The sequence below is a fragment of the Perna viridis genome, chromosome 11 (genome assembly GCF_037379345.1).
Source record: "Perna viridis isolate PV_CMFRI_1.1 ecotype Kerala chromosome 11, ASM3737934v1, whole genome shotgun sequence".
Classification (NCBI taxonomy): domain Eukaryota; kingdom Metazoa; phylum Mollusca; class Bivalvia; order Mytilida; family Mytilidae; genus Perna; species Perna viridis.
In genome coordinates this window covers 27,982,931-28,010,874 of record NC_142455.1, presented here as the reverse complement: position 1 = coordinate 28,010,874, position 27,944 = coordinate 27,982,931, and the positions used below count along the sequence as shown (strand labels likewise).

General features: G+C 32.9%; 1 protein-coding gene across 4 annotated transcripts; it reads left to right on the top strand.

The window, feature by feature from the left end:
- The first annotated feature begins 12 nt into the window (after positions 1–12).
- On the top strand, positions 13–27,932 carry LOC148603591 (uncharacterized). Of its 4 annotated transcripts, none has more exons than XM_088554027.1 (14): positions 13–77; positions 3,895–4,016; positions 5,237–5,302; positions 5,674–5,850; positions 6,466–6,534; positions 8,148–8,279; positions 9,501–9,587; positions 10,509–10,571; positions 11,159–11,309; positions 11,550–12,290; positions 14,951–15,346; positions 18,037–18,134; positions 18,771–18,821; positions 21,595–27,932. In XM_088554027.1, the coding sequence occupies exons 2-14, from the start codon at positions 3,957–3,959 to the stop codon at positions 21,616–21,618; spliced, it is 2,115 nt and encodes a 704-aa protein (XP_088410153.1). In that variant the 5' UTR covers positions 13–77; positions 3,895–3,956; the 3' UTR covers positions 21,619–27,932. The 4 variants fall into 4 exon arrangements, with proteins under 4 accessions (XP_088410153.1, XP_088410154.1, XP_088410151.1 ...); XM_088554028.1 differs by lacking the exon at positions 13–77 and adding an exon at positions 226–347 and having other exon boundaries at positions 6,475–6,534; XM_088554025.1 differs by lacking the exon at positions 13–77 and adding an exon at positions 226–347.
- The last annotated feature ends 12 nt before the right edge of the window (positions 27,933–27,944 follow it).

Here is a 27,944-nt window from a genome sequence, read left to right as displayed (position 1 = left end):
TACGGGTTCGGGTTACACATTATAGGCCATACCCTCATATTTGTACCAACTTACAACAACAACAACGGCCAAAACAGGTACTGTTTCTTCCAATAATATATTACATGTAAGTCCAAAACAGTAGTAACATGTAGGAACATCATCGAATTAATTTCCATACTTTTAATTCGGTATTTTAACCTTTTACTGAAAAGCATCCATATTCATACGTTAATGACCGGGACTTCTCCTCCTGGTTTTAGGTACAGTACTCACTGTTTCTGAAAAAAAAAATGAATTTAAGCAGTTAATCAGTACAGTGAAAGGCAACCAGTTAAAGCCCGGGAAAATCAACCACGTGGAAAAAAGTAAATTCAACATAAGTACTTTCATTATATATATTTAAGCAATATTTTTTTTTCAAAAACCCCATTAGAACTTAAAATGATTGGTCATCGTACAATGCTATTAATTAGGTACTATCTATACATGACATACAACTTTTTTTCTGTGAAGACTGTAGAGTGTAGTGCCACTAGTGCCGTAGTGGCAGAGAATTAAGAAAAGGGGCGGGTCTCATTAAAACGGTGGACTCATTTTTCCCCAATAAAAATGTGATAATATGCATTGTCTTCTCTTGTATTGATAATATGAATGTGAAGTGCGAGAGTCACACTCACAGTGTGCTTATCAAACCCAGTGTAGATTAATGTTCAGTTTTCAAAGAGCAGAAGCCTACTCCAAAAATGGACAAGACAAAGTTACAGCCTGGACAACTACAATATGAGCAGATGGATTTTTGTTCACCCATACCCCAACTTATTACTTCTGAGTTACATATTGCAAACCACTTTTTTGAAATCAGCAGAATTATAGTAAAATATTTACCATTTAAAACATTCTATACAGATTCTTTACCCTAACACAGGAGAAGACGACTAAATTGAAGAACAAATGACCTACCTTAAAAGAAAATCCAGCAATATTTGAAATCCTTTGTGAAAGCAGTTTAAATGAGCTTCACATTTAGTTTTCAGAAATTTAAATGGTTAATTAAATTATGGACTTTGATTTATGAAACAAAAATATTGAATTATTCAACGAATTGCCATTACCAACTTTAAACTTTTAAGTAAATAAAAGCCTTTAATTATTTTAAACACATGTTTGCTTATTCACATTTGTGGTGGCTTTAAACATGTCAGATGCCAGAGGTTAAGGTTGCATCAAGTCAGAAAAATAGCTTGCCAGACCACATCTTGTACTGTTGGAGTACAACCTGGACACAAAGCTGTATTGAAGTCATTAATTTGACCTTGAGGCCAAAGTTCATCAATCATAATACATGACATATCATCTTGACCTGATTTACCCATAAGCCAATTATCAAAATCCTACACTTAAAAACAAAGTTTCAGCTTAGACGGACAGGTAGAGTGATTACTCAAGGGCGTTCATCACATAATGGCAAATCATTGTTGAGGACCATGATAGTTTCCATAGTGGTTACTTTTGGATGACAGTTTTGATACAGTAGATTGAAGTTTCAAGTCACAATTGGAGATATCTTCGCTGAAATTTGGGGATGGGCAGGGTTCCAACACCACGGGGAAAACAAGAAAAATCTGGGTTATGGAGTAATGAAAGCAATGTTTAATAACCATCATGATGACCAATTTTTATTTAAAAACATGCTTGGCATTTGCCAAGTCAACTCTTATTGACTCAGGTTGGGTTAAAGTCTTTTTATTTCACAATTCAATATCGTTAAATACAAATACATTCAATATCGTTAGATACAAATACATTTTAAGATTGCAAATTTATTATAAACATGACATGTTTACTTTCAAAGCGCTTAGTTAGAATTGCATTGGAACCAAGAACTTTAACAAGAGAGAAACAATTTTCTGAGGAAGTTACAGATGAATGTTGCATTGAAAGGGCTTTTTATTGGAGTACAAAACAAGGGCTAAAAACCCTGTAGAAAATATCCTCTTCAAACATTTACAGTTCCTGGAAATACAAATGTATCCTGGAAAAAAGCCTTGAATTTTACGTAAAAATGTAGGAATCCCGGGTGGGGCAGAAATCTGATCCCAATACATTTGTGGAAAATCTTTGCAATTGATCTAAAATTCTGCATACTGGCAACTTCAGAAATTTTCTTCAATCAAAATGCTACATGTTGTTATATCCAGGGTTTGAAATAGTTTAATAAAACATTTCAAAGATGTTGATGACATTTAATCGGAACTATTTCAACTACTCAGACATCACAGTCGGGAATTTCTGGCCTCTGTATGTCTTATTTCATTTTCATCTTTAGTTAATTTTTTTTTATGTTACTTAAGTATACAGGGGCAACTCTATGGCTGTACCTGTGTATAATTATGTTTTAGGGTCAGCTGCGGCCTGTCCTGTGGTGTGAAGTTTCCTCCTCGTTCATTGAAGACCAGTAGGTGGCCTTGGGCTGACAATTTCATCCCGGTGGGGTTGTTTCTTTGACATATACACCATACTGATTCCCTTTATATCACATTTTCAAAACCTCAGCTTCCAGATTATGTGATCATATCATTAGTATAAAACTGATTGTTTAAAATGGGACATTACTTTTGCTAACATTAATTTTAAAGACATGCATTCCTCACTCACACAGTGGAACCTGTCTAATCCAAAAAAAAAGAGAGAGCTTTGCAGACATACTATATATATATATATATATATTTAAACTTTTTAAATGCTGTGTTTTTTTTTTTTTTTTTGCAAAATAGAATGGTAGCCCTATAACATAAAGCTTAATTTTTGGGACCCCTTACACTATGGTGTATTATACAATTATAGACTTTGATTGTGGTCTACTCATGACCATACGGACCTGGTAAATGACTGATCGACAGAGGCCTTCTGTAACAATGCAATTATTGGAGATATTAAGGTGTTGAAAAATTTACATTTGCTGGTCCAAACATCTAATTGATCTTTTTTTTCGGCCAGATTTTTTTTGGAATTAAATTCATTCCTGGTCTATGTTGTCATACACGTCTTTGAAACCATAATCAGTCAGTCAAAAGATAATTAGTGGTGTGTTCATTTTTTAATTGACCTATTCCTTGATAGTCAATCAAAATATTTCTGTAGAAGATTGTGGACAGTGTAGTTCGAAAATTCTGACATAGTAAAATCTATTTAACCCCGAAATTTGTTTGGATATATATGTTAACAAACAAAATGAATTTAAGAAAGGATGTAAAAACAGCTATATGGACACAGTGTCTGATATTCCAGAAATGAAATTGTTTTGATGCAATGTAAATAAATGATTAAGAAGTTAAACCTTTAAGAACCAAATATTGGTGTTTAAGGGGATTAAAACAATTTATCAGCTGTGATAATCTGGTGATTGTGATGATAGTAGTTACAGGTGTCGCTCCATTTGTACACTAAAGGTGTTAAACAGGAAATGAACTTTAATTTGATTTGTTATTCTCGGGTAAATTAAGGTAGAACTTGAGGGCAAAAAGGTATAAGAATTGATATAAAAGATAATTCTATGTTTTGGAAAAGGTGTTTAATTGTACCATTAGTTGTGTTCACATACCTAGTCTCTCTTGATGTTGGAAAATTATAATTTGGTGATAATTAAGGATATATCTATTGAATTAGATAGAGATACAAGGTTATAAGAACATATTGGTGACCAACTTGCTACTGAACTGTATATAGTATACTGATTAATTCCTCAACAATATGTTAACACATGAAGCATTTAATTCATCTGTCATCTATGAAATTGGCTTGTGCATTTTTTTTTTTATGATAAAACCAGAAGTCTCCGATTATTGTCTTCAAATTAAAGTTAAAAATGCATGTGTTCTGTGTTGACTAGTAAAGAACATCTTGCTTTTCCAGTCTTCAAGTTAAGCTGTCATCCCTGTGTTTGATATTGTGCATAGCAGAGGACTTTGGTCAAGATGGCTGAGTGTGAATATGAAGAGCTTCGGGATAAAAACTTGGAGGATAACAGAATAATGGTAAGTAATAGTTTCTACTTCTAGACAAGAAAGGTTATATGTTAGGGTTTAAATGGGTTATAGGCTAAGAAAAATAAGTTTGTCTGTTTAAGGTTACATTGGATTAAAAAAATGGGGTAGATACAATCATTTATTTTTTTTTTAAATTAGTTTATATATGCACTTGTTGATGGTTTTCATAAAACAAAAATATGGTTATACCAACAAAATGTGCTATGGTAAGCAGAAAAAAAACTGGTAGGGTTACTTAACACAAAAGTTTTGTCTCTGGGCTTGGCTTCAACCAATAAAAGACTTTTTTTTAAATTCCAGCATGATGCAAACATTTCCTATGGTATGACTTCAATATGATTTAAAATCCTTTGCTGGCAATTAGATAACACTGTTCTTAAATTAGCTTTATGATGGAACAGCTAATAGTTTTAAGTACCAGTCCATATAAAGTTCAAACACTGCCTGTGGTAAAGTGATTCATGGTGTAGAAAACCCATGGATCAGATTATGCTTTTTGGTCTACATATGCTAGATTTTTATGTGACAATAGTCCTTTCTGTATTTTGTTCTGTACTTTTGAGAAAACTTCACTGTAACTTCCCACTAAAATCAACCAAATCAAACCAAATCAAGAACAATAACTCTTGCAAAGTGCTAATTTCATGTACAATCTATATACATTTTATCTCAAAAGCGCAACCCCCAAATTAAAAACTAGGACTAGTTATGTCATCTATAGTGGTTTCTGAACAAGAAATAAATTGAGTTTGGTTGGTTTTTGACATGAATGAATCACCTCCTATCTGATTTTTATAAAGACTGGCACTTCAGGAGAAAATCAATCTTAATTATATACCAAACTCTAAAAAAAAGTAGTAAACTCACTCCAGCACTGCAGACAGACTGGTCATATATAGAAAATGGGGTTTTTTTTTTTTGAAGTTACCTAGTTCCCTGATTGGTGAACTACATTTTATTTAATTAATAATTTTCAGGAATTTTGTGTCCTGTAAGCATTGCTTTGTAAGAGAAGCGAAGAGCATCTGCCATGACAAAGAACCATCCTCAGATGACTGCATACAGATTTTTGGTTTTTGACTGCATACAGATATTTGGATTTTTCAAAATTCAGAAAATAATGAACTAGGACAGAAATTATACTTCAATGAAGTGTGATTGAGAAAGGCATTATATCATAATTAAATTGTTTGTTTTTTTTTTTTCAGTTGGAGAAGTTGATGGCAGAATTTAAAGATCAATTGATAGTTCCCAGGAGAACCAAATCCATCAAGGTATTTGAATATCAACAGTTTCTTTTCTAAGTTACCAACTTAAACTTATCATCTCATCATCAAGGTGAGTAAATTAAGAATTACTCTTATGATAATTTTAAAAAATAAATCTGACAGCTTCATACTTTCTAGGGTTTTCTTTCAGTCTTCAAGAAGACAATTTCATCTTATTCCTTAAAGATTACATAATTATTAATTGGTTTTGCAAAGCTTAGCTTATACATGGACATTTTTGCCTCCCGTAAAAAAAAATCATCCCTTTATCCTCACTACCATGATAAAATGGAAATGACAAGTCCAAGATAAAAGTTTCTTTCCTGCATATTTTTGTTTTTTTTTTTTTTTTTATTAATATTTCTCTTTTCTTTCAGAAACCAGTTAGGCCAAGGTCAATTGACATAAGTGACTTTGAGCCTAGAAGGAATCCATCACGTAATGTTCGCCTTACAAGATTAACTCCTCCTAAAACAAGGTCAAGGCGAGGGTCAATGTCATCTACTGCATCGTCATTTTCTTCAGACTCACTATCTCCTTCAGAATCATCAAATGTAAGTTCACCATCTAAGTCTCATTGTAGCATCCTAGTCTCAGAGTTTTGAAGGTCATACTTGAATGTTTGATCCCTACCCACATTATACCAAAAGACCATAAATTGTTAGCCACTCATTCTCTGCTAACCAAATTAAGTGTAGCTGATAGGAAGACAACAGGTTAGCTATGAGTCAGAATTAAGCGTTCAAGTGGGATCATTAGTGCTGTTGCTTATTAGCTAGCACATTGAACATTTAGCACATTATGGTCTGTTGAATTGATCAAATGTTCTTGTTCTGAAATGCATGAAATATCAGCCAAAAAGGACAAGTAAACTACAATCAATTTATATAAATGTAAGTTGCTAATGTTTTTTTTTTAATTATTTTGTCATGTATGCTTTTCAAGATTTGCAATTTTGAGGAATTCCTGCTTTACTTATATGCTGCAAAGAGTTCTATGATTTGAGTTTAAAGTTACATCTATTTTACCTACATTTGCACTAATTTTCTTGAGAAAGTGGATTGTTCCACCTTCTGTTATTTACATATAAAGTTTCAAACCATATCTTTCATTGAAAATAAAGTCCATATCAAATTTAATATTGAAATAATTATTTTATCTCATGTTAGTCCTTTCAGGTACGCTTTGGATTTTTCAATAAAGGCAGAGACCTGGATGAAGAGGAGTATAGTGATGAGGTATCAAATTATAGCAAATTGAAATAGAGTGGTGACACTTTCAATACAGTTTACAGTAAAACCCGTCTAAACAAATCCTTGAATAAATCAGTAACCTGTCTTAACCAGATGTCTCTTGAAATCCATTCATCTATATTTGACCATGTGTAAAAAGAAAAACAAAACTTTCAAACCAAAGAGATTTTTCACTCACAAAGGGATTCATTTTAGACCGGTTTCACTGAACAAGTAAATTTTTGAATGGATCTCTAGTTAGAATATAGAAATAACACAATTTTCTAGCAAGGGTTCATATTAGTGGTGGTCAGAGGTACGGGACTCCTAATTTCTGAACAATTGATAAAGTATGTCTGGGTCCTGGATTTTCAATACTTTTGTTTGACACTTAGTTTGGAGTTCTAATTTTTCTCAAGTGGACTACTGATTTAAAATTTGAAAAAGTCCATGACTGTCCACTTTTGAAAGTTCATTTGAACCCTTGTCTACAACATGGGAAAGAATCTTAATTGAAAATTATCTAAATCACCATTAATTGTATTGAAAGTGGTATGACTTTTCTGAAACTTGCCATAAAAAAAGAAAGAACTCCAAATTTAACAACCTAAATATTTCAAGATAAAAAAATGAAAAACTGTCATTTCTGTGTTGGAGCTAATCAGGCATTTGACCAAGTTTATGGGCTACCCAGTCATTATATAAAATTCAGCATGGTATATGCCATGTAAACCAGCATTAGTGGTGAAATTAATTAAATGTTGTTATCAGGTCAGTAACTCTCTCAGGCCTAAAAAATATTCTGTGTTTCTGTTAATATCTTCAAAATTAGGGTCGGTAGGTAGTTTTTTGTTGCTTTTTCAGGTAAGTTTTTTTTTATTATTATTATTTTAAATTTAAATTTGTAGATTTGCAGGACATCGCAACCAACCTATTTTACTGCCTCTATTATGACACTGCTCAATGCTGTACTTGTCATAGCCACTGCCATGTTGTTTCATTTTTTTCATTTGTTTTTATGAATTCTGAACCTCCACAATGGAGGGCAAGGTGATTCTTGTAAAAAAAATGATGACGCAAATACCAGAAATCTGTAGTGTTTTGTTTTTTTGACACCATAAAAAAATAATGGTTGGCAGGGAATAAATAGGGTCGGTCCTGTTACCGGAAACAGTTATATTTTTTTTAAGGCTTATTACAGTTCCTAGTAAACATAATAAACACGGATTTATAGGAACAGTGAAACACATTTTTGTTTAGAATGTAGCAGTAAACAGGCATGTTATTTTCAATAGCCATACTAGTGTTTCTGGAAAATACATGACCATTTTTTAACTAGAAACAAATTAAAGTAAATGAGATACTCTCTTTGAAATGTTTTTTAACACATTATTTTTTGTCATAAACTATAAATCAATTGTGGTAATTCTGTTAATTGCTTTTATCATTTAGGATTTCCACTAAAAGATGTCTTAGCCTGTATTTGAAATAATATGAAAACTATTGCTTTACAATATCACATTTGGACCATATATACATGTGAACTTTATTGATCACATATTTAGCCTTTGCCATTCATGAATAATGTACCTTGTTTACTTTAAATATTTTAAATGCAGGAGGAGTATAGACTACCAAGACGACAACACAGAGTCCATGCAAACCATGACACCAGGTCAGCTGATGAAATTACTGAAGAAGATTTGTCAAGGGTGTTTATGGGTGGAAGAAAATTCTATGATAGTACATATGTTAGTATTCCTTTCTAAAGGGTCTCTCCTGTGGTCTTTGGATAGCATACTTGCCTTGAATGCTACTGGTTTTTAGTTTGTTTCTTGGCAGAGTTACACCAATGACACCAAATTTGGTATTCACTGCTTTTCTGCCAAGCACACAATGTTTTGGGGATAGAGGGAAGACTGATTGAGGGTGGCGTGCCTGCTTGTGGGCCATTGCTTCTGTGAGCTAGCATAATAAAGGAGTCTTGGGTTGATATGGCATGTGATGCAGATATTAACATGTAGTATTCAGTATGTAGGTCCTAAGTACAGTAAGCACTGTGTTTCCCATGAAGATTAAGAACTACTTAAAGGCATCTTTTCTCTTTTGTTATATTTGCATTAGTGTTTTATTTGTATTTTAATTGTATTTAGTTCCTTTTAGATGACATGGCCATAGGTCAAGTGAGCTTTTGCCATCACTTTGCATCTTTCGTCTTCAACAATTTTCAAAGTCTTCTTCTCTGAAACTACAAGACCAATCAGAACCAAACTTTGTATGAATGTTCCTTAGCGTATTCTGCAAAGAACTGATGTGGGTATTTTTGATCTGTCGAAAAATGTGGCTGCTGTTACTGAAAATAGGACAAAGGGGTCAGTCAGAGAATTTTCTGGTATATCTCCAAAACTGTTAGGTTTAGCCAAATTCTATTATTTTCCAAATTGATCCTCATTATAAGGCATACAAAAGTTTGCATCGGATCAAAGATATCGGATGACTCCTTGTTGGAGTTATTGACCTTGAAAGGTGAATAATTGCTTTTTTTTTAAAACAGTTTTCAGCAAATATCTTGAAAACTATGATAGATAGAAAGAGACTTTCTTATGATAAGGCCTACAAAAGTATGCGGAGATCAAATGATGTTTATAGCAGTTTTCAGCCATTATCTTGAAAACTAGAATAGACAAAAGATAAATAGACAAATAAAAAGAAACTTTCAATTGATTAGATGATCATTATGTTAAGTCCAAATTGTCAGACAACTCCTTATTTAAGTTATTGCCTAAAGGCAATAATTTAACCTAGGGAGTGATTCAGGCCCCAGGGAGCCTCTTGTTTCCTTTTAAATGTGGCTACTTTAACTTATTTATTGTTAACATCCTCAGTACTGGTTTGACTACTGATTTTACCAACTTTGACAGTTTATGTATTTTTATGCATGACCATAAACAAATCTCAATTTTTTTTTATAGGGAACAACTTGTCACCAGTGCAGGCAGAAAACAAGTGACATGAAAACTATCTGTAGAAAGGGTCATTGCTTTGGTGTCAGAGGTCAGGTAGGTTGTGTTGTAGGAAAAGTAATGGGCATGATGTCAAAGGTCTTGGGTTGCATCTATTAAATTGTCATTTGTGATACCAGAGGTACATGTATACATAATGCATGCTAGTACTTGTTTATTGAGTTATTTTAAATGGTTTAGGGATTATAGGGTACTCACTGAGAACTTGGAAGTATTTGACTTTATATAATAGAGGAGTAACTCCTGATACTGGTAAACTATACAAATTTAATGTTTGACTTTAGAGGCACTGAGAGTCTGATAGTTAACCTGAGGAAGGTATACATGTATTAAACCTTAATGGATAACATAAGTATGTGTCGTAAAATCCTTGTTTGCAACCAGTAATGTGGATTAACGATATTACCAGTTATGTACTACATAAAGTCCCTGCTTTAATAAAACTGTTTATAGCTCACACCTTTAAGTTTTATAAAGTTATGAAAAAAAATAAATCCTAGTTTAAAACTGTAAAAGGCAGGATTATTCTTTAAAAAATGTCAATATTCAACATCGTCCTCTTACTGGTTACACCTGCATCATATCAATTTGCCTTCCTTTAAACAAGCAACCAGCACATTCTACCAGTACCCCTGTTTATTTATCACACTTTTTATGTGCCTCTAGTAACACATAGTGCCAAGTTAATGTGCTTAACCCTTCACTGAAATACAGATAATGTTTACTTTAGCACAGTTTCAAGTTTTCTTAAATTGTACTGTTTTTAAATTTTGACCCCTTTTGGTCGCTTTTTATGCTTGACTTATCATATCAATTGTTTATATCCCAACAATGTTAAGGGTATCAAAATCCATTTCGTATATATAGCTGAATTGGGAGTGTGGAGCCCATAGATATGGATTCCATCTCAATTATTTCTTTTCTGTTTTAATACCAGTTTGCTATATTCTCTTCCAGTTCTGTGGAGTATGTTTAAAAAACAGATATGGAGAAGATGCTAAAGCTGCATTAAAAGATCCTGTAAGATTTTCCACGTTTTATACATCTGTCTGTTATGGTATACCACTCTGTATGTCTAAATGTTTAAAGCTTTGAGGTATTTCTATAATTTATTGGTAGATTGGTAGTCTTATGGAGTGATGTGCCATTTTCTTATATATCAGAGAGATACATAGATGAAAATCTTCCTCAGAGGCTCTCTGAAATGTTTACATATTTTATTATGATAAGAAATTATAAATACATTTAGATCTTTTGGCCCTGGTTTGTAATAATAATAATGTCTGAATTAGAAGTCTGAGGTGGGTAACAACTCTTCCTGTAGGCTTGAGTCAAAGAGCCAGCAAGATTACAATGGGAGATGATCCAACATCATATGTTTTAACTTTCATTTTCAGGTTTGTTTAGTAAATTCTTAATAAAAAATGTATCTACTTTTAATTTAATGTCCAGCTGAAGAGGGATAGACCATTTTTTTTTAAATTCTGTATTAAAAAAGAATTGTATTTTAATGGATGTTACAATGAATCATATTTTGTTGATTTTTCAATATTGTTCCATTAGATTTCTCCCATCTTAGTTCATGACGTGGTTCATCTTTTCAACAGAACTGGATTTGTCCCCCTTGCAGAGGAATCTGTAACTGTAGTTTCTGTAGAAAAAGAGCAGGCAAGTCATGTACTGGTATCCTGATCCATCTAGCTAGAGACCTGGGATACAGTGATGTTAATGCTTTGTTAGAGAGCAGAAGAAAATCTGGTAGGTTCAGAAAAGTTTTCATTTAGGTTGTGTAATTGGTTTTGTGGGTGTCTATGAAGTTGCTTGCTTGGACAGTAGTGTCTGTGAATGATGAAAAATGTGAAGGCACTCATTTGTAAAATCTGTAAGTCCATAGTTCTGGTTGTTGTCTTGTTCGATAAACCCTCGATTTGATAGGCCAGGTCTAACCTCTAAAATAGAAATAATATTCTTTACATTTAATGCTAAATCTTGTTGTAGCTGACCCTAATGATGATAGTTTAAGAAGGCAATCAGCTCCAGTAGTCATGCAAAGCAGGGATGTTACAAGTAAAAATAAGTCTTCCTCAGACTGTAAAGATGAACCTGAAAAGCTTGAGAAAGAGGGAAGTGATGATGGTGATGAACAGGACCAGTCTGATGAAGAAAACGAGTCTTCAGAAAACAATAGACCAAGGTTTGCTGTCAAACTATTCAAACCCTTAAGAAAAGGAGATGCAGATGAATCAGACTCAAGTGAAAAGGGAAATAACTCTTCAGATGAAAATCCAGTATCAGAAAACAAAACTGAGCTGACTAAGTTGAAATCACCTGAGAGAAAATCTTTCAAAAATATCTTCACTGAGAGAATGAATCAGTTGAACCAGAGACAACCAAAGCCCAAAGTGTTCAATGATGAAGTAATGACTTCTCCACAAAATAAAGTTGAAAAGAAGAAAGTGTCACCATTGAAGTCGTCAGTTATGACAGATTCTAAAAGAATGAACAAGTTAAACAAGAGACAGCCCAAGCCTAAAGTTTTCCATGACGAAATGCCAACCTCTCCACCTAAGGAGGTATTAAAGAAGAATACTTCCCTCTTGAAGTCACCTGTTATTACAGATTCTAAACCTATTGATTGGTCTGTTGGAGATATTGTCTGGGGAAAAGTGTCAGGTCATCCGTGGTGGCCATGTAAGGTTGGAGAAGAAAGAGTTAGTGGCCTGTATACCAAAATGCAAGGTGAGATTCTGTCTTAAAATTCTAAAAATAGACAAGAATCAATAAAGTCATAGTTAAGGCCCTCCTAAAATAAATATATTGTAGTTGAAGTTCTTATTATAATTCTTGGTATTTTCTCTGATTACTAAGGAAGGAAGACAATAAAACTATTGTTGTTTTTATGATGGAAATAATCACACTAAATCCATCGATTACTAGTAGCCCATGAAAATGCAAGTTATAAAATCAAACAGTTAAGTTACCTTGATTTTTTTATTACATTGGTAAATCCTGCATTGTTCGAATAATCAGCTGGGATAGTTAAAAATTTTGTTACTTGAAGACCAAAAAATTTAGAAAACATTAAATAACAAAATAAAGAGTCGCTTTTTACTTCTTTGAAGACATATATCATAACATATTTAGTCATTAAAATTCTAAAAAGGGTTTCTTAACTAGTGTACGGCAGACAGACAGACAATATAAAATTTACAGCATACATGTACATTTGTCAAGAAAATGGCATATAAATATAGACTCTCCTTCAGACTTGAGGGGATTACAGGATTTCTCAACTGGAGATAGTTAAAATCTAAAATTTAACTATGGAGAGTGGAGAAATTCTTTAATTTCCTAGCCAGCACTCCACAGTTTAGTTTAGTTTTGTACTTTTGGCTAGGGATGAAAAATGACATAAATGGAAACCTGTGGTTGCTATAGTGATTAAAAATGAAGAATCTATTGTTGATAAAACATTTTCTGAAAAAAGGGGACTTTTAAAAGTATTTTGCAATGTTTTATATATTTTCAATGTTGAAGGGACTTTTTTTCAATGACAATTTGACTTCATTGTGAAAGTGGAAGTAAGTCAATTTTTCACCATGCTAAATTTAATAAGTGGATTACAATGTGAAATAGCTCAAAATCTAACTGGCGATGCCCATATGAGGAAGGGGTTTTCGAAGGAAAAATTTTGAACAGTTTCAGGGGATGAAATAAAAATTTCAGATATTTTGCGGGAAATTTGAAATTTTTAAACCTGATTTTATGAACTTTTTTGCAAATTTTCGCACATTTTTCCATGGTTTCTATGGTAACCCTATATGCTGTGGGTAATTTTTTGCAGAAAATTTTTGCTGCATTCTGAAGGCCTTGGCTTGAGCTATTTCTAGATATATAGATTTACAGATACTTGACAATTTTTTAAAGTGATAAATGTTACAAAGCATCAGATTACAAGACCAAAATTAGGCAGTTCTACAATACTGTGGAGTGCTGGCTTAGAAAATTTAGGGAGAATCTTTTTCTCCCTTGAATAAAACCATAAAAAATATATTAAACAACACCCTAAATTCTCCCAACATCAACTACGTCATCAAGGACCTCCCCTCCAATCATCAAGTCATTGCGTCATCACTACCATTATGACTAGTTGATACACTACCAACTAATCTTTGAAAATATGAATAATATTCATTCATCAAAAAGTATTTTATTGATCAACAATATGAATAACAACTGTAACCATGGTAAACATGGAAACAGTGTTCTAGGATTTTTCTGGTCAACTTGTCTTACCACGGGTAGGTGGCCTCCAAAAAATGACTTACCCAGACTATAAATGAACTTACCCACATTGAAAGTAACATTTCAACGACAAAATATGTGTCATATGATTTGGTAACAAGTGCAATCATTTCTAAGAAGCAGAGGATGTGATGTATTTTTACTGTCTGATTCTTATAAATGAATACACTTAAATAACAAGGCAATAACAATTTTGATTCTTCATTAGAGGGGGACTCTACCTCTTAAGGATGTGAACCCAAAACTAAGGAGATCCAATTTATTTTGAATTTCCCACCATTCAAACATTTAGTATTGTATTTAAAAAACATTGTTGGGCATAACTATGTTAAAAACTTGTATGGGAACTTCTACATTTTTATGACTTTTTATCCTTTAGTCACCTTTCTCAGACACAAGGAAAAGTTATAGTTAATTCTGTATGAAAATTAACAGTATTGTCATTTTAACAGCCATGTGAGCTTTTTTGTCCATCACTTGGCGTCTGTTGTCATCGTCGTTTGTTTACAATTTTTCAAAAATCTCCTCCTCTGACACTACAGAGCAGAATCATATGAAACATTGCACAGATGTTTTATATGGTTTCTTACATAAAATTTTTGTTAGACGGATTTAATCCGTCTTGAAACCTTTGAGATATATCTTTAAAATTTTAACAGATAGAAGAAATCTGAGACAATATGGCTCTTTGGCTCGATGTGATCTATCTCCACCGATAATTTCATGATAATTAAATTACCAATTCTGGTGTTACTGCCCTTTTTTATGCTCATTTTACCTTCTTTTTTTTTTTTCAGTGTTTGCCAATTTTCCTGCTAATTTTGTACTTGCTTGGGTTTTAACTATATATGATTTTTATTTTGGGTTAAATGATAATGATAAAAATGCTATCATTAGTTACTGACCTGGGACAGTTTGACAGGTGAGTAATTCAGGCTCTTTAGAGTCTCTATTTGTCTTTGCTATCTATTATGAAATTTCTCCCTGTCAAAGACAAATAGTGAACACAAACCAGGAGGTTTTGCTCATTTCTCACTCTAGATTAGACCATGGCCTTTTGATGTAGAAATGATGACAAGTATTTTTTTTTTCAGGGAAATCAAGACTGTATCACATGCATTACTATGGTGAATCATGTGAAACAGGCTGGGTGTTTGGTTCTTCAGTAATGAAGTTTGAAGGCAGGGCAGCATTTGATGAATTTGTATCTGATCAGCTTCAGTTTGCGAGAAAGGCAGAGAAAGTGAAACTAGACAAGTTGTACAAGGTACCAGGATGTAGATTGCATGATCTAAAAATAGCGATTGATGAAGCCGAGGCAGCCGCTGGTATTGTTAGAAAAGGAGTGCCATTGAATTCTCAGGATGATACTGGAATGAGAAAAACTGCTAAAAGACGAGTTAGCCAAATCAGTACAGATGGTGAGGCTCCACAGGCAAAGAAGATGAAAATTCAGGAAAAGGAAAAGAAAGAAAATGGCCAAAGTTCAGGTTAGTTCATTTTCTGTATAAAAAATTGGTATGTATAAACTTAGCTTTCTTAGTCTACTTGACGTATAAATGTAGCCATTCCTTCTATGACAATTTTTGCTACACTAACCATACTGCTGAAAGGGATCCTTCAGCAAGATCAGTGATAACCCTCAGTGGAGCAACACATTTTCATATCTGCCAACTTGCACGATTTTTAAGGTCAAATAAGTCCCAAAACCTCATTTTGTAAAAGTAATGTAGAAAACCCAAATTGTAACATCAAAATTTGTGTTTCAATCTCATTTCTATGATTAGAAGAGCCATAAATTTAACAAAAGGTGTTAATTACTATCTAAACAGATAAGGGAAAGTTTTTTGACAGATAAATAATCTCGGATGAGCAATCAGCTGATCAGAGTTATAGGATGCAGGGTTCTCCACGACCTCTTTTCGCTTGGCACTGCACCATGTGTTATTTTCCTTGCACCATGAATTCAAAACGAGCGCTACAATGTTTTGATTGGTACTTTGGGGGGTTGGGGGTGGGGGATGGGGTAATATGTCAGGGAGTGAAACACATGTGTAAGAAATCTCGGATCCATCAAATTCACGATTATCACCGTCTGCATAATCAGTAAGATTAAAATAAGCTGAATGATTTCTACTGTTTTTCTAAATGAATAAAATTTGATAACTTTCTTTTAATAAAATAAAGAAAGTAGCAAGTTTTGAATTCAATTTGACAAAGATTGATGTGATTGGAGAGGGAGAAAGATGATCTAAAATTGATACAGTGATCTCAGCATTTATCTGACACGGAAAAGCAATCTAATTTGCTTAACTTATTTAAAAACCTTTAAAAGATTGTTTAAAGACATGAATTTGGACAAAAACGATGTTTGACTGTCTTAAGTTCTTGTTATTGAATGATATAGAACTTGTTTAATGGTATCAACAAAATGACCACACCTACCAGTGATTTTAATTTCTCTTAGAGCTGTGGACCAATGTCAAGCATATGAAAGAAAAAACTTTACATTGGTAACACTGAGATTGACAATACAGACAGAAAGATTTACCATTGTTGATTGTTAATTTCTATGCGTGTGCTTTTAAATCTGTCTCATTCAACCTTATTATTCTCGAGCTTTATTTGGCAATTTATTTTCTGCATGAAAGGACATGCCCCACAATGAAAACTTGTCCAACCGCAGAGTGAGCCATGTGTTCAATTGTATCCATGGAGATCCCTGAAGATGATTGCTCCCAATTGACAATTACATGTAGAAAATGAATCCCAATTGGATCTTTCACAATTTTATGGACAGCCAATCATTTGTTTGAAATTTATTTCTATTGCACAATTAATTTGACAAACACTGTCAATTTAATGGGTTCAAATTGTGTAGAATGATGTGTGTAAACAATTATGAAGTTATTCAAAAAGTCAATTATCTCTATCGAAATTGTCAATCTTTTTTTACATTTTCTGTAGTTTCAACAGTACAGTATATTTGCCAAAAGTTGTAGAAAATACCATTTCTATAAATTAGTGTTATTTTGAAAATTTGGTTGCTGCTATCTTGAATATTTGTTACATCTCCTGAAACATTGGACCTCATGGTATGCAAAAATGTAAATAAACACTTGCCCATGTTTAACCATGTGCTTTCATGAGGTCTAGTTAGATTGTTTTACTTCCCACTTAAAGGACTTAAACATAAGAAATTTGCATGATCTATCTGTGCCATAAAAACTTATTTGTTCAACATGTCATAGTTTCCCTTTCCTCTTTCGTCTACCCCGGACTTGACTTTTTATAAGCAACTTGGCGGGTGTTTCTAGAAAAGCAGACTTTTCCCTTACCCTTCTGGTGTACCTGGTCCATGCTCCCAGTTTTTAGTGGAGTTTGAGTTACTTATTTGCTTTTGTTACTTTGTATGATATTATTTACTTCGTGTTCTTTGTTGTGTATGTCTGTTTTCCATGTCTAGTCTTTGTCCCTGGATTACATTCTATAACTTTGGTTCCCTTTATTACTCTTTGATTACCACTATTAATTTGGTTCCCATGATTACTCTTTGATTACCGCTATAACCTTGGTTCCCTTGATTACTCTTTGATCACCGCTATAATCTTGGTTCCCATGATTACTCTTTGATTACCGCTATAACCTTGGTTCCCATGATTACTCTATGATTACTGCTATAACCTTGGTTCCCATGATTACTCTTTGATTACCGCTATAACCTTGGTTCCCATGATTACTCTATGATTACCACTATAACCTTGGTTCCCATGATTACTCTTTCATACAGTAGTAATTTTGAAATATGTTGATGTTTTTCTATTGCTTAATATGACATGCACACATATAAATAACATGGTCAACTGAAAAAAAGGCCCCTTAATACATGAAGGTTTTTAATACTAGAGGATTATTAATACATTGAAATCCTAAATTTTTCCAAATATGTCACTGAATTGTCCATCGTGCCTAAAACCCCATGGAGGTTTTCAAAAGTTGGCAAGAAGGTATTATTCTTGATCTAACACATATCAGTGATGATTTCCTTTCTCTACATTATCAATTTTATTTTTTAGATTACTGATTTTACAGAAATGATCATTTTGCTTTGTATCCTCTTCTGATTTGACTAATTTTCACAAGTGCATGTAATAAGAAAAGTTTATTTCAATAATTCTAGAAGACTCAGTTAAAAATGATGAAACGATCACTGGACACGATGGAGACAAACGTACCAAGAACTGTCTGAATACTGATGTAATTGAAGAACCAAATGAGGTAAGAAGAATGTTGAAGTAATTGGAGTGAATATGCCATTAAGCAATTAACCGTAATGGAAGTGGGAGGTTTAGAGAGAGTAATCAAAGGAACAAAGACCAGAAATGGAAAACAGACAAACACAACAAAGAACACATTGACCAAAATAACATGTAGAAAATAACTTAAGTAAATGAGTAACAAGGACTCCAGTGATAACTGGGAGCATGGACCATGAGAAACACGTTAGGTTAATTATATTTTGTATCTGTCTTCTAATATGGGTGTTCATGGGTTTTAGAAATTCCTAGCAGATTCATATCAGGGTCTTTATGTAAGACAGTCACTGCTTCTCCACCAAGCACAAGAAGATAGACTGGTTGGCTTGAAGTCAGAATAATATGTTCAAGTTGGCTTACATATACCTACCTTCAGACTGTTACTTCTGTGAGCTGTTCATCAAAAATGAATCCATTACAAAGCAGAGTTAATTTGTTAATGTTCTTCGTTCAGTTAAGTAGAAAATCCTACTGATATACCCATGCCCCTCAGAAATGTCCTGTTGACTCCTATTGCATTATTGCTTAACTTTGTTACTTATTAATTACTGGTAGTAAATCAAGAGTTGGTGATCTACTTTAAAAATATCAATTTCAGAAAGAAAATGTTGACAACAGTTCCATTGAAAAGTATCAAGAAGAAAATCGGGTAAGTGGCTTTAAAGAAATGAGAGAATTGAATTCTTCTTCTATGTATGGTTAACATTTGATTTGTGTTTCAAAAACTATAGTTTGTTTTCCAAAAGAGTACTACTTTTTTCAGCCTTTCATAATTATACATGAAAAGATTTTTGATTGAATAGAAATAATGTTTCTGACCCCACATATCAGAGAGGTAATATATTAAGTAGCAGTCTTTGTAGGAATCATGCAAATTTTGAAATATGTGATACATCCCAAAAAAGGCTACAAACTTTTATTTTTGGTATTTTGTTGTTTCATGGGTCTTTATAGTAACATGTATAATTATTCATTCCAATCTGCCTGCTCTTAGGAGATAATCCATATTGAAAATCCAAGTTCATATTGTATATTAGTGTCATTTACGGAGATACCTCCCTTAATTTTGAATTCTACAGTACATTCTATATAATTTTTATCTCTTAAGACCACAGGTCATATGAAAAGCTACATGTTAATTTCTGTTTACTATAAAATTTTAAACAAAATATCCAAAAAAAATATGTAGGCTCTCATTCCTTATGATTCTTATCTGGAGTGATACTTAATAACTTAAGTTTGTCAAGGTTTTATGTTCAGGTTTCCATACACTACACAAAAATTAGCACCTGAGGATAATATCCTGCTATAAAGTAGTGGTGCTTCACAATTTCTGTCATCATCCAAAAATCAATACTGGGACTGTTTTTAATTTTCCGATTTGATTCTCATTTAGCTTAGGTGGAAGTCAAAAATGGGGTTATGACAGATAAAAAAAATTATTTCTCAATCACAAACCGATTAATAAGCTGTATTGATCAGTGTAATGGATAAAAGTTATTCATTACCTACAGATGTGACTGTGTCATAATTTTCATGGTTGGTTGAAATGTAAAGGAAATAACACAAACAAGGCATGTCCGTAAAAAATTATGTATCAGATTAAGTCAGAGTGGAATCATTGCACCCCTACAAAAAAAAGTAGTATTTATTTAAGCAGTGTTTCTGAGGATGCCAATAATTGCTAGGAAAAAAAATTTGTCCCTTGTTTATAATTGAAACTTCATAATGGTAGCTGGTTTGATTTATATCATGTGGACACTTTAGGTTATACACCTGCTCAGACACCCATTTTCTTGGAATAGAAATTTTAAAATAGAAGTAATTTTTGCTTGATTCACAGTCATGAAACATCAGCAAAAAAAAAAAACAGAAAACTCAACTATTTCCGTTCATTCTTTCACAATTCTTTGTTTCATTTATGTAAGATGTCACCCATATGAAACCAATATTAGTGGGATAATTAATTGGAAAGAGTAAATAACCAAAATGTGATCACAAGTACCAATGAATGCTTAGATTTAACGAGTGTGCTGAATTTGTTTTGTGCACAAGTTAAATATTAATGCATTCTTTGCACCAGTGATCATATTTTGGTTACTGTGAAAGTACTATTATTCATGGGTAGGCCAAACCAAGAAATTTGGTTCCTAACAAACAGTAGAATCCCAATGATGTGTGTACCGAAAACCTAAAAAAACATGAATTCAAGAATCCACAAATATCGGTATCCACAAATTAAAGTACTTTCACAGTATTCACAATAAGCAATTAAGTCTCCTATTTATTATATAGATTTTCTCCTTTTCAACACAAATTTTTATTTTTGTGTTTGTTTGTTGGGGTTTAACATCCGAGCAGCAATATTTCAGCTATATTCAGACAATGAACATGAAATGGATGATAAAATGAACATGAAATGAAAAAAAAGGATGGGTCACAAGGATTAGAGGGTCGACAAATTTTGATTGCCACTGGAAAAAGGGGGGATGGGTAAGGTCGGGCAATTTAGCCTCCTGTGGCGGAGCGCAAAGGTTCCTACTCCTATTGAATACCCCAGCAGGGTTCTTTAACGTGCGAGGAACGTGGCATCTTTCCCAACACGGTGCACCACTATGGTTTGCGGTCAGGTTTTCCGTATTATAGCCTGACAACCCCAGCATGTAACACACGCCAGGGGTACCCCATTCCACCACCTGGGGCACACATCCCAGTTGCTCTGTGGGCAGAGCGCCTAGCCCCCGGCTAGGTTTCTGAGCACTATTTAGTCGCCTTTTACGACAAGCTTAGCGCTGCTGCAGGCCTATTCTTTTAACACCCGGACCTGCACGAGGCTGGAAGATTGATATTCATGTTTTGAAGTTATGACAGGAGATAATCAGAGAGTGAAATTGCAGAATATAATTCACAGTGTTTATTATAAACAATTTTTACACAGGAAGCATTTGTTAAATCCCTATTATCTATATAATAATAAAAAAAAGAACCAAAGAGAATCCGACACACAACATCCCACATTTTAGGTGAGCACAGATTGTTCAACTTTTGCATTTTTTTAAGCCTGTGTTGACTTAAGGTAGTAGACTTAGGGTAAGGGACACAACTCTTACAAATTATTGGAATGTTTGTATTCATCATTTTATACCAACATCATGTAAGCATCAAAGTAACCTGGACTGATGTCATTCTGTTTCAAAGGGAAGCTTGAAAGACTTTGATTAAATTGCATATGATGCAAACATATCACTGATTTGAAGTGTTATGTCCCTTACCCCAGGTCTACCTCCTTAATATGTTAAGAAAAGTTATAGGTCAACACAATATGTTGCTTCTACAATACCCAACAGCATCAGACATAATGCTACATGTAGCTATTTTAGTTGTAAGCTAGCATTAATGCTTGCTTTTTGGTTTCTTTTCAGTTTGAAGACAACAGAGCTTTATAGTGCTTTTTAAGGTGCTCTTTAAAACTGTGTAGTATTGAATGTATGAAGGTAATACATTTTATAGGTAATTGTCCTGGTGTTCAAGATTGTATATGAAGTGATTATCTATTTTATGTGCAGTATTTTGTAAGAGAATAGTAATTGATAGTTTTATGTAGATTTTACTTGTGTATGATTTTATTATGTTAACATATAAAAGGTTGTAAGACCTAGTTAATGTCATAAATTAAATGAGATTTGATTTTTTAACACATAAAATAATAAATAGAGGCAGCAAGTGTTACCTTTCTTTAAGTTTGTGCTCCTTCAACATTGATTTAACAAAATATGTAATAGATAGTAGATATATATATATATCCATCAAACTGCATTGAAGATTATTCTTTTATATATTTCATTTACAAAAGAAGCTTCCACTAGTAGAGCTCCATAACATACACAGGAAAATATTTTTTTACATGAAATTCACATTAAAAATTCACGTGAATTTCATGTGAAGGTTCGATTTGCCCGAATTATACATGAACTCTGTCACAAGGTTTATTCATGTGAAATAATTTTTCCAGTGTACATGTAAACCTTCTGAACAATTAGTGTGGAAGATTTTTTCATGAAAGCAAAATTTTAATGTTTAAAATTCATTTTTTAGAATTTTTTCACAGAAAATATAATAATTTCAACCAAAACCTCCCACAAAAAATCCTTAAATTTTCATTGAGTTTGTTGGAATTTCCCCCTAATGTGAGAGGGTTTACATGTTAGTTATAAGGTCTTTTAAAGACTGGTACAAATATGTTCTTAATTTACATTGGTTCAAAAAAAGTTGATTAACATTTATAGGATCTTTAAGATATTGTCACATGGTTTTTTGTCCAATGTTGTCAGTTTTATGTCTTATTTAATTGAACTAAAATTGAAACTAAGTGGAACTGTGTAAACTGAATTTTTGTGGTGTAATGCTAAGCTCCAATGTGGTTAGGTGTATACTGAATGAAGCACTTTTCATTCTGTCTTGTATGAATATTTGTCAAGTAAATATATATATGAAGCATTTTAAAATGAACAGATATATCTAGATTTACATATAAATGTAATATATTAGTGCCAGTAAGTGTATGCACATATTTTTAAATCTGTTTTGAAGATTAAAAATTACATGTACTGTACCAGTTTGTATCAACATTCCAAAATAGGTGGAATTGTTCTAATTCATTTTACTTAGTGAAATAGGTTTACTGTTGATGCAAGTTCTAACTAGATATCAGCTCTTATTCCCAAGAAACTAAAATTCAGAGACTGGTTGATTGGGGAAGGTGTGAAAGGCCCATGCAATGGGGAAAAAGTGAATGAAAAATGCATTTTGGGGGAGTAATCTACATACATGAAGGCAAGGCTTTTTCTACTGTGTTTCTTTTAATCATGTGCAAATCTTTAAACAATGGTTCAAGTATCACTGCTGAATTATGGGAAATTTGGAGCGTATTTCTCGTTGGAAATGGGACTAAAATTCTGCCCCAAATAATAAGGGGAATATATTCACTGAGACTATTTGGGAATCACCCTGTCCATTCATTCATCATGATACACCTTGTAAATTTAGGAATCACCCTGTCCATCCATCCATTCATCATGATCCACCTTGTAAATTTGGGGATCACCATGTCCATCCATTCATTTATCATGATCCACCTTGTGAATTTGGGAATCACCCTATCCATCCATTCATTCATCATCATTCATTCATCATGATCCACCTTGTAAATTTAGGAATCACCCTATCCATCCATTCATTCATCATGATCCACCAACAAAATTTGATAACATTTCATGGATTTTAATGAAACTTCATTAGGAGGTTGAGCATCATGCTTTATTGTGCAGGAGTTTATTGTTGAATGCTTGCAGAAGATTTTCAAAATGAAGAGGTTTGCATGTTTTATTGTACATCTTAAGGGGGAACTTGTTATCATTCTATTTGTTTCAGAGATTTAATAACAATACCAGGGATGGTTTTCTTCTGGTTTTTGGCAGAATTCTGCTGTTGCACATCAGGATTTAACATTACGATTTCTTTTTTGTACTGTATATTTACTTTTTGATTTCGCCAACTTCCACTCTGTTGACCTCATGAAATCATCCCTGCAATAAACGTGTAGTGAAATTTTGCCAACTGACTTCCTTGTAGCCTGGTACAATGATGATGCCAACTGACTTCCTTGTAGCTGGTACAGTGATGATGCCAACTGACTTCCTTGTAGCCGGTACAATGATGATGCCAACTGACTTCATTGTAGCCCGGTACAATGATGATGCCAACTGACTTCATTGTAGCCCGGTACAATGATGATGCCAACTGACTTCCTTGTAGCCGGTACAATGATGATGATCAGGTGGTTTTATATTGATTAAATGACAACAATCTGATGAACATCAGATAGTTGACTGGAAAATTTTAAAGGATATATCATCGACTTATCTATAGAATATTCTGATAGAGGTTTAACTATCATTCTCAGTTCCTAACCATTAAGTAATTATTGTTTAAGCAGAGGGGTATCAAATCTCCTGAACATCATCACTGTATGGGCTGTAACAATTGTTCAGTTCATAACCATTTTGTAATTGTTGTTTTAATCAAGGGGAGATCAAATCTCCTGAACATCATCACTGTATGGGCTGTAACGTTTGTTCAGTTCTTAAGCATTAGGTAATTGTTGTTTTAATCAAGGGGAGATCAAATCTCCTGAACATCATCACTGTATGGGCTGTAACGTTTGTTCAGTCCATAACCATTGAGTAATTGTTGTTTAAAAAAGTGTGGAGATCAAATCTTTTCTCCTGAACATCATCACTGTATGGGCTGTAACAGTATGACTAAAATACAAAAAGTAAATGATAAACTTAATTTTCATCCTCAGATGATTTTTTTTTTTTTGGTAATTCCTTGTTAAATCATGTCAGATGTCACTAGTAAATAGGTAATGTTCCCGTAGGATAGCATAATGTAATATAATGTTCCAAGTACGAAAAAAAACATGTCTTAAAAAAATTCATGTTTCAATTGATCCTTGACTTTGTAGATAAATATAAGTTATCCAGTGTCATGCCTAACCATGATTTACTTGTAGATAAATATAAGTTATCCAATGTCATGCCTAACCATGATTTACTTGGCAAACTCAACAAGTTCCCTATAAATAAAATAAATTAATTGCTTGATTATCATCCCCACCCGCTTCTAAAAAATTGACAATATAATAAATTGTTGCGAAAATTTCAAAATCGGGATTTTTTTGTGAGTTTCTAGTATTGAGATATTATAACATACCAATCTTTCATTTCTTGGGGACTAAAACAATGTTTCTTCTCTGAAACTGATGTTGCTATGGATTTAGAACTTATCTTTTCTTCAAATACACATGTAGTTGAAATAAGGCTAGCAAATATCTGGTAGAGATTAAGAAATAAAATACTCCCACCCACCCAATATTTTTTTGTGAAGGTAGGATCAACCATTTAAGTTTGCTTTGCCTAAAAAGACCTTATATATAAAGTACAATGATGTGCATTAAACTATTTTTGTGATACTTTCACTAACATGGGATGCAGAATCATGTTCATAAATGACTTTACATATCTAATTTTAGTACTGTTATGTTAATTGTAGTGCAGTAGTTTATAAACTTAACTAACGTCTCGTCTCATTTGAGATTATGCCATCAATTGGTGTTTGTTGTCAGGAAGTCTGATTGATTTTTCAGTGGCCCGAAAAAAATTGAAATTATGTGAAAACATTTTTTTTTTTTTTTTTTTATGACCTAAATCCTCTGAATCTATGTCTAGTAATAAGAATATCCTGTTATAATGAAATTACATAACAACAAACACTCATTCGATTCTGACTATTTAGATATGTCTAAGAACCCCAAAATAAACAGAACACAACAACACCCCAAAGTTTTCGGAAGTCCGTCAGGCTTCCTAAGAACAAAATTTTAGGGGCCAGGGCTACCACACCCCTGGCTAAATTTTCAGACTGCTTTGTTGTATGTCATTGTCATCTGTTTACTTTTTTGAAAATCTTCTCTGAAACCACAATTCTAAAGGAGATGATATATTGTCATAGATTCTAAGTTGTATCTGACATGTTTGTGGTCAGAAGAAAAAGGCCACCATAGCTATGAATAGAATGTAGGGGTTTATTGCTTTACACAACTGGAAAACTGTAATAGTTTACATAAAAGTACAGTTCTAATTGTTGAAATGATCCTGTTGAAAAGGCTTATAAAAATGTCTGTTTGTTCAAAGATGTATGATGACTCCACATAGGAGTTGTTGCGAATTGGTAAGCCGAAAAAGGTGGGGATTTTTAAAACATTTTGCTGATTACTAAATAAAAGCCATAATAGAAACTTTCAATTGTTGAAATGATCTTTTTGACAGCTCTAACTAATGTCCCCAAGGGTTGAAGTAGTATGAGGACTCATTATATGAGTTATTGCCCTTGATAGACCAAGAATGACTTTTTTGTGGTTTTTAGCTTTTAATGGTAAGTTGAAACTAATTGAAAGAAATTTTCTGATATCTTGATGACAAAGCCTTCAAAAGTCCTAAGAATTATTTATTAGAATTATTGCCCTTGAAATGATATAAAAGACTCCTTTCTTCCAGATGAGTGAATCAGACTCTAAAAGATGGTTAAAACAATATAAATGTAGTCTTTATTTTGTGTCTGTACAATATGTATTATAGTACAATTATATACAGTAAATATGTTTTGCTATATTCAAACTACTGCTGTGTCTAGACATTCAATAACTTCTACTGGATAAATATTAAATTATTTATCCACTGAATAACCGATGTGAATATTCTATTCTTATTCAGTAGATAAATTTTATTATGCAGTAAATTCTTTTAAACAACTTGGTCAAATAGCCCAAATCTACAACGATGAAGGTCACAGGGCAAAGTTTTCTGTTTGCAGTTGCAATGTCGTCTGAAAATTATTTTGCATGCAGTCACACAAAGATGTTTTACTTGACACCTTGTGTTCATTGAGCAGAGAGTTTTAATTTTCACTTGTAAAAAAAAATAATACCCAATTTCCCCAGTGCATAATTCATCATTAATTATGGTAAAATATGTTCTGAACCTTTATATACCTGCCTATACATAAACTGTTAGGAGATCAGTTTTATATTTAGAAGTGCAGTTAAGTAAACTCAATACTATTGCTGTATCTGTCTTATTAAATGTTTAGAAATGAATCAAGATAAATGCTGAAGATTTTTGGGGTTTTGGTCCTTCAGGACCTTATGTCGCTGTTCATGACTGGAACTTCCCTACTACTTCTGAGCTCTACGCGAAAATATAGTCCAAATGCAATTCCTTTTTTATCATTCTATACATCTTTTATAACCAGTAAATATGTTTGTGGCAATTATTCAGCTCAATATTCTATTATTTCTATGAAATAAAATTAAGATCTAGTCTTCAAATCAACTGAAGATTTGAGGGACTCCTTTTTGGCTTTGAAAGATATTTAGTAATAAAATTCATTAAAGGAATTAAGTTCTTGTAGTATTGTGTCAAGAAACATTGAATTTGTTTAGCATGTTCCATTTAACACATTTATCAATCAAAATCTTCATTCTATCATTGATATTTTATGAAAAATAAACAGAATTTGAAGAGTAGTGATTTAACCAAGTAAAGTTAGGGGGAAATTCAATTTGATAAAAAAAAATTCTTGTTTTGGAAAATCCTATGTTCACCTAGGAAATCATTTTCTTAGGATGAAATTTGGTAATATTTGAGTATAATTACAGTGTGTGATAAATACTCAGTTAAAATGGTTTTTGAATGAAAATGCATATTGACTTTTGACAGGTTTAACATTTTGGGAATAGGTGAAATGGAACAAATTCGGTGAATGTATGTGAAGTTGTATATTGTTTAACTATTGATTACAGTTAACACTTCAGGAATCAGTACTAAAGACTGACATTTAGTTTCTACATGTCAGGAAAAAAACCGTTCTAAATGATATGGGGGACACAAATGTACGATTACAGTTTTATTTTACATCATGTAATCTTTGAAGTTTGTTCATGGTACATTTTCTCCAGCATCAAAAACTGTCAGTGCAGACAGTACTTTAATTTAAATTGTTTTAGAACGAGCGTCCATTTTATTCAAGGTGTTCAAATATTTTACTTTTTTATAAAAAAAAAAAAGAAGATTTTTATTGTCTGTTGTATCCGCTTGCAAGATTGATTAAGTTTACTGTTGAATAAAATTTTAATCTGTTACTGGGTTTCGTA